At 38.0% G+C, this 7,919-nt stretch overlaps 1 protein-coding gene across 2 annotated transcripts in view; it reads left to right on the top strand.

The window, feature by feature from the left end:
- TSPAN3 (tetraspanin 3) overlaps nucleotides 1-7,919 on the top strand; it is an 89,711-nt gene that overhangs the window by 56,042 nt on the left and 25,750 nt on the right. Inside the window, exon 7 of one of the 2 annotated variants that reach the window (XM_005865310.2) lies at nucleotides 1,555-1,709. The exons of the other annotated variant lie outside the window; for it this stretch is intronic. Within the exon in view, the coding sequence (XP_005865372.1) occupies nucleotides 1,555-1,680 (126 nt within the window). The 3' untranslated portion in view covers nucleotides 1,681-1,709. Of the gene's footprint in view, nucleotides 1-1,554; nucleotides 1,710-7,919 lie in introns of those variants that run through there. 2 annotated transcript variants of the gene reach the window in all.

The following is a 7,919-nucleotide window of genomic DNA, read 5'->3' as shown; positions in this document are numbered from 1 at the left end:
GTTTAGATATATTTTTAATATTATCTATAGCAGTGGTTCTCAACCTTGGGTGCACATTAGAATCACCTGGGAATCTTTTTAAAATCCTGATTCCTGGGCCTCATCCTCAGGAAATTGTTTCTTTGTATGGGGTGGGGCCACAACATTAGTAACAAAGAAACAGAATGTCCGGAGGATGAGGCCCAGAATCAGGATTTTAAAAAGATTCTCAGGTGATTCTAATGTGCAGCCATGGTTGAGAACCATTGATCTATAGATATAGTATTTCCAAAGGTAGCTTCAATAATAGATTCATTACAAATCATTTCACTTCCATGCTCTGCTCTGAGGGCAGGTTCCTGCCTGAAAACTCGCCCTGAGGGCTGGTTCCTGCCTGAAACCTCACCCTGAGAATGGGTTCCTGCCTGAAACCTCACCCTCCAGGAAACAGCTGGGGGAGGGCGCAGCCATTTCCAAGACATCCCCTGCAGGACTGACTTCCTTCCGGTTGGTCGCGGTTCTGGCCATGATGTTACACCCAGGGTTTTTATATAAGTAGATATTTAATTAATTTCAGAGAGGAAGGGGGAGGGAGAGAGAGATAGAAACATCAGTGATGAGAGAGAATCATTGATTGGCTGCCTCCTGCATGCCCCCTATTAGGGGCACATTGCACAACCCAGGCATGTGCCCTTAACCAGAATCGAACCTGGGACCCTTCACTCCTCAGGGTGACACTCTATCCACCAAACCAAACCAAACCAAACCAGCTAGGGCTGCCTTATTTTCTTGACTTGATTAGTGAGTGAGCTGTTCAAAATACAAACTGTTGTGATAGTATATTCTTGGAGATATTTTAATAGAACTTTATAGAATTTTAAAAAATTATATTGCTTTACTTCAGTTTGGAAATAGCTTTATTTTAGTCTTTTAAAAATATTTCTCTCCTTCCAATTCTTGTTTTTCTGTCCTCAAGGATTTTTATATGTTTACTAGAGCCCCAGTGCACAAAATTTCTGCACTGGTAAGATCCCTAGCAGCTGCTGGCTGCCGGCTGCCAGCCAGGTACTCCCTCCCTTCCCCTGGCCACCTGCCACGGTCGGGGCTTCGCTCCCTTCCCCCAGCCGCCTGCCGCCACTGGCCTGGGCCTCCCTCTCTTTCCCCCGGCTGGCCACGCCCCCTGGTTGAACTCCTGGACGAACTCCTGGTTGAGGGGACAATTTGCATACTATACTTTTATTATATAGGATATACATAAATCAAGAACTGGTTCTACAATTCTAGTTTCTTATACTAATAGGAGCAATTATAATTTTTTACAGAAAAGACCTTAAAATAAAACAGGTTCTAACCTCTTCTGTATTTGAAACTTAGTTTTGTTAGGTGCATCTGGAAGTGTACAGACAGAGTAGAGTGCATTTATGCTTTGTGCATTTTCCTTTAGTGATAACGTTTTACCCAACTATAGTATATCACAACCTGGGTATTGGCATTGATACAATTTACCAATTTTATTCAAATTTCTGATGTCTATGTGTATATATTCAGTTCTATACAATTTTATGACCTGTGTAGGTTCCTGTATCGAACACCACCAACCAAGATACTGAACAGATCCAATACCACAAGAATACCACCTGGTACCATTTGGTACCCTTCTGTAGCTGCATTCCTCTCCCTTCTGTGCCTTTGCCCAGTTAACCTGGCAACCACTAATCTGTTCTCCATTTCTAAAATTTTGTCATTTAAAAATGTTTTATAAATTAAATCATATCGTATATAACCTTTGGAGCTTGCTTTTTATTTATTTTTTATTGTTGAGAGTAATACAGATGTTCCCCAATTCCTCCCCCACCTTCCTTAACTTCCTTCCTCTCATTTCTGCCCTACCCTGGACCTTCACCATACTATTGTCTGTATCCATTGGCTCTGCATATACGTATATAACTACTTTGGTTAATCTCTTCCCATCTCCTCCATCCTCCCACTGAGATATGTATCTATGCCTCTGGACCTGTTTTGTTTGTCAGTTTATTATGTTCATTAGATTCCATATATGAGTGAGATCATATATTTGTCTTTATCTGATTGGCTTATTTCACGCAGCATAATATTCTCCAGGTCCATCCATGCTGTCCCAAAGGGTGAGAAATTCTTCTTTTTTACAAGTGCATTGTGAAAATGTACCACAGTGTTTTTTTATCCACTCTTCTATTCATGGGCACTTGGGCTGGTTCCAGATCTTATCTATTGTAAATAACACTGCTATAAACATAGGGGTTGCATATGTATTCTTTATGTTTGGTGTTTCAGGATTCTTAGGATATATTCCCAAAAGTGGAATCACTGGTCATATGACAATTCCATTTTTAATTTTTTGAGGAAACTCCATACTGTTTTCCACAGTGGCTGCATTTCCACCAGCAATATACTAGGGTTCCTTTTTCTCCACATCCTTGCCAGCAGAAGTTGATTTATTGATGGTAGTCATTCTTGCAGGTGTGAGGTGATACCTCATGTTGTTTTAATTTGCATCTCTCTGGTGACTAGTGATGTTGCGCATTTTTCATATGTTTATTGGCATCTGTATGTCCTCTTTGGAGAAGTGTCTATTGAGGTCACTCATCTTTTAATTGGATTGTCTGTTTTCCTGGTGTTGAGTTGTATGAGTTTTTTATATATTTTGGAAATTAACCCTATATCAAATATATCCTTGGTGAATATGTTTTCCCATATAGTGGGTTCCCTTTGCATTTTGAGGATGGTTTCTTTTACTGTGCAGTAGCTTTTTATTTTTATGTAATCCCATTTGTTTATTTTTTTCCTTAGTTTATCTGGCCCTAGGACAGTGGTCGGCAAACTGCAGCTCACGAGCCACATGCGGCTCTTTGGCCCCTTGAGTGGGGCTCTTCCACAAAATACCCACTTCTGCACATAGGCTGCAAAGTTTCAATCGCACTGTACGTGTGCGCCCGCACGTGGTATTTTATGGAAGAGCCACACTCAAGGGGCCAAAGAGCCGCATGTGGCTCTCGAGCCGCAGTTTGCCGACCACTGCCCTAGGAGATGTATGGGAGATTTTGTTACATGAGATGTCTGAGATTTTACTGTTTATGTTTTCTTGTAGGATTTTTATGGTTTTTGTGTCTTACGTTTAAGTCTTTTATCTATTTTGACTTTTTTCTTGTGTATGGTGTAAATTGGTGCTCTAATTTCATTTTATTGCATGTACCAATCCAATTTTCCCAGCACCATTTATTGAAGAGATTGTCTTGACTCCATTATTTGCTCTGTCTCCTTTGTCAAATATTAATTGAGCGTAATGGCTTGGATCGATTTCAGTGGTCTCTATTATAATCTATTGATCTATATGCCTGTTCCTGGGCCAGTATCAGGCTGTTTTTTTTAACAATAGCTTTGGAGTATAGTTTGGTATCTGGAATTGTGGTTCCTCCAACTTTCTTCTCCTTTTTCAAGATTGCTGTGGCTATTCAGAGTCTTTTTTGGTTCCATATAATTTTTTGGAATATTTGTTCTGTATCTGTGAAATATGCTGATGGTATTTGAATAGGAATTGTGTTGAATCTATAGATTGCTTTGGGTAGTATGGACATTTTAATGATGTTAATTCTTACAATCCATGAACACAGAATATGCTTCCATTTGTTTGTATCTTCCTCTATTTCTTTTTTCAATGTCCTATAGTTTTCTTTCTTTCTTTTTTCTTAAATCTTTACTGCTGAAAGTATTATGTATGGTCCCTCCCCCCCACCTCCTTCCCCTGCCCAAGACCTTCGCCACCCTATTGTCTGTTTCCAAAGGTTATGCATATATGCATACAAATTCTTTGGTTGATCACCTCCCTCCCCCGCCTTCCCTCCGAGATTCCGCACTCTGTTCCATGCTTCTGTGTTTCTGGATCCACTTCATCCATCAGTTTATTTTGTTATTTAGATTCCACATATGAGTGAGATCATGTGCTACTTGTCTTTCTCTGGCTTGCTTATTTCACTTTGCATAATACACTCCAGGTCCCTCCATGCTGTCTCAAAGGGTAAGAGATTCTTCTTTTTTACTGTTGTGTAGTATTCCATGGTATGAATGTACCACAGCTTTTGTGTACACACGTTTATTGATGGGCACTTGGGATATTTCCAGATCTTAGCTATTGTAAATTGTGCTGCTATGAACGTAGGGGTGCATACATTCTTTCTGACTGGTGCTTCGGGTTTCTTAGGATATATTCCTAGAAGTGGGATCACTGGGTCAAATGGCAGTTCCATATTTAATTTTTTGAGGAAACTCCATACTGTTTTCCATAATGGCTGCACCAGTTTGCATTCCCACCAGCAGTGTACTAGGGTTCCCTTTTTCCTCATCCTCTCCAGCACTTGTCATTTGCTGATTTGTTGATGACAGCCATTCTGACAGGTGTGAGGTGATACCTCATTGTTGTTTTAATTTGCATCTCTCTGATGATCAGTGACTTTGAGCATTTTTCCATATGTTTCTTGGCCATCTGTATGTCCACTTTGGAGAAGTGTCTATTTAGGTTCTTTGCCCATATTTTAAATCAGATTGTTTCTCTTCCTTTTGTTAAGTTGAATGAGTTCCTTATATATTTTGGATATTAGCCATTTATCAGATGTATCATTGTCAAATATGTTCTCCCAAAAGGTGGGCTCCCTTTTTGTTTTGTTCATGGTTTCTTTTGCTGTGCATTAGCTTTTTATTTTGATGTAATCTCATTTGTTAATTTTCTCCTTAGTTTCCTTTGCTCTAGGACAGTGGTTCTCAACCTTCCTAATGCCTCGACCCTTTAATACAGTTCCTCATGTTGTGGTGACCCAACCATAACCATAAAATTACTTTCGTTGCTACTTCATAACTGTAATTTTGCTACTGTTATGAATCGTAATTTAATATCTGATATGCAGGATGTATTTTCATTGTTACAAATTGAACATAATTAAAGCATAGTGATTAATCACAACAACAATATGTAATTATATATGTGTTTTTTAATGGTCTTAGGCGACCCCTGTGAAAGGGTCGTTCGACCCCCAAAAGGGTCGCGACCCACAGGTTGAGAACCGCTGCTCTAGGAGATGTATCCGTAAACATATTGCTACAAAAGATTTCTGACATTTTGCTGCCTATGGTTTCTTCTAGGATTTTTATGGTTTCCTGACTTAAATTGAAGTCTTTCATCCATTTTGAGTTTTATTCTTGTGTATGGTGTAAGTTGGTGGTCTAGTTTCATTTTTGTGTGTGTATCTGTCCAATTTTCCCAACACCATTTATTGAAGAGACTGTTTTTACTCCATTGTATGCTCCTGCCTTCTTTGTCAAATATTAATTGAGTGTAATCGCTTGGGTTGATTTCTAGGGTCTCTTTCGTGTTCCATTGATCTATATGCCTGTTCTTGGGCCAATACCCAAGGCTGTTTTGATTACGGTGGCTTTGTAGTATAACTTGAATCTGGTATTATGAGTCCTCCAACTTTGTTCTTCTTTCTCAAGGTTGCTGCAGCTATTCTGGGTCTTCTTTGGTTCCATATAAATTTTTGGAGTGTTTGGTGTAGGTCTGTGAAATATGATGCTGGTATTTTAATAGCGATTGCATTGAATCTGTAGATTGCTTTGGGTAATAAGGACATTTTAATGATGTTAATTCTACTGATCCACAAACACGGTATATTCTTCCACTTGTTTATATCTTCCTCTCTCTCTCTCTCTCTCTCTCTCTCTCTCTTTAATGTTCTGTAGTTTTCTGAGTACAAGTATTTTATAACTCCTTGGTTTAAGTTTATTCCTAAGTATCTTATTTTTTGTTGCAATGGTAAATGGGATTGTTTGTTTAGTTTCTTCTTCTGAGAATTCATTATTGGTGTATAAAAAAAGCCATTGATTTTTGAGTGTTGATTTTGTATCCTGCTACATTGTCAAATTCATTTATTAAATCTAGTAGTTTTCTGGTGGAGTCTTTAGGGTTTTATGTGTACAATATCATGTCATCTGTGAATAATGACTGTCTTACTTCCACCATTCCAATTTGGATGCCTTTTATTTCTTTTTCTTATCCAATCACTGTGGCTAGGATTTCCAGTACTATGTTGAATAAGAGTGGTGAAAGTGGACATCCCTGTCTTGTTCTTGTTCTTACGGAAAATGGCTTTAGTTTTTGCCCATTGAATATGATGTTAGTTGTAGGTTTGTCATATGTAGCCTTTATTATTTTGAGATGTGCTCCCTCTAGTTCCACTTTGCTGAGAGTTTTTATAAAAAATATGTGTTGGATTTTGTCAAATGCTCTGTCTGCATCTATTAGTATGATCATGTGATATTTGTCTTTCAGTTTGTTTATGTGATGTATCATGTTAATTGATTTGTGAACATTATACCAGCCTTGAATCCCTGGAATAAATCCCATGTGGTTATGGTGTACGATCTTTTAAATACATTACTAGATCCGATTTGCTAATATTTTGTTGAGGATTTTAGCATGTATGTTCATCAGGGATATTGGCCTGTAATTCTCTTTGCTTGTAGTGTCTTTATCTGGTTTTGGAATTAGGATAATACTGGCCTCATAAAAAGAGCTTGGAAGTATTCCTTCCTTTTGGATTTTTTTGGAATAGTTTGAGGATGGTAGGTGTTAGTTCTTCTTTGAGTATTTAGTAAATCTCCCCTGTGAAGCCATCCAGACCCGGGCTTTTGTTTGCTGGGAGTTTTTTGGTTACTGCTTCTATTTCATAAGTTTTTATTGACCTACTAAGATTTTCTGATTCTTTGTGATTCCATTTTGGAAGATTGTATTTATCTACAAATTTGTCCATTTTATCCACATTGTCCAGCTTCTTGTTGGCATATAGTTGTTCCTAGTATAATCTTATAATCCTTTGTATTTCTGTGGAGTCAGTGATTACTTCTTCACTTTTTTTTTCTGATTTCATTTATTTGAGTCTTCTGTTTTTGTTTCTTGATGAGTCTGGCTAAAGTTTCATCAATCTTGTTTGTTTTTTAAAAGAATCAGCTCTTGGTTTCATTGATTTTATGTTATTTTTTTAGTCTCCATGTAATTTATTAATGCTCCGATCTTTATTACTTTCCTTCCTTCTACTTTCGGCTTTTCTTGTTGTTCTCTTTCTGATTTTTTAAGTTGTAGGGTTAAATAGTTTATTGTTAATATTTCTTTTTCTTTTTCTTTTTTTGAGGCAGGCCTGTGATGTTACCTCAGAACTTCCCTATCAGGGCTGCTTTTGCTGTGTCCCAGAGATTTGGGGTTGTTGTGTGTTCATTTTCATTTGTTTCCAGGAAGTTTCTTTCTTTTTATTTATTTCTTAATCCCATTGATAACTTATTTATTTTTTCTTCCAGTTTTTTTTATTGATTAAGTTATTACATATGTGTCCTTATCCACACATTACCCCCCATCACCCTCACTCATGCTCTCACTCCCCTGTTGTCTGTGTCCATTAGTTAGGACTATATGCTACCATATAAGTCCTTTGGTTGATCTCTCCCCCTTACCCACACCCTCCCCTACCTTCCCTCTGAGGTTTGACGGTCTGATTGATGCTTCTCTGTCTCTGGATCTGTTTTTGTTCATCAGTTTATATTGTTCTTTATATTCCACAAATGAGTGAGATCATGTGATATTTATATTTCTCTGACTGGCTTATTTCACTTAGCATAATGCTCTCCAGTTCCATCCATGCTGTTGCAAATGGTAAGAACTCCTTCTTTTTTATCGCCCCATAGTATTCCATTGTGTAGATGTACCACTGTTTTTTAATCAACTCATCTACTGATGGGCCCTTAGGCTATTTCCAAATATTAGCTATGGTGAATTGTGCTGCTATGCACATAGGGGTGCATATATCCTTTCTGATTAGTGTTTCTAGTTTCTTGGGATATATTCCTAGAAGTGGGATCAC

The sequence above is a fragment of the Myotis brandtii genome, unplaced genomic scaffold (genome assembly GCF_000412655.1).
Source record: "Myotis brandtii unplaced genomic scaffold, ASM41265v1 scaffold205, whole genome shotgun sequence".
Taxonomy (NCBI): domain Eukaryota; kingdom Metazoa; phylum Chordata; class Mammalia; order Chiroptera; family Vespertilionidae; genus Myotis; species Myotis brandtii.
Note: the sequence above shows the minus strand (reverse complement) of the source record. Positions and strands in the feature narration are given on the sequence as shown.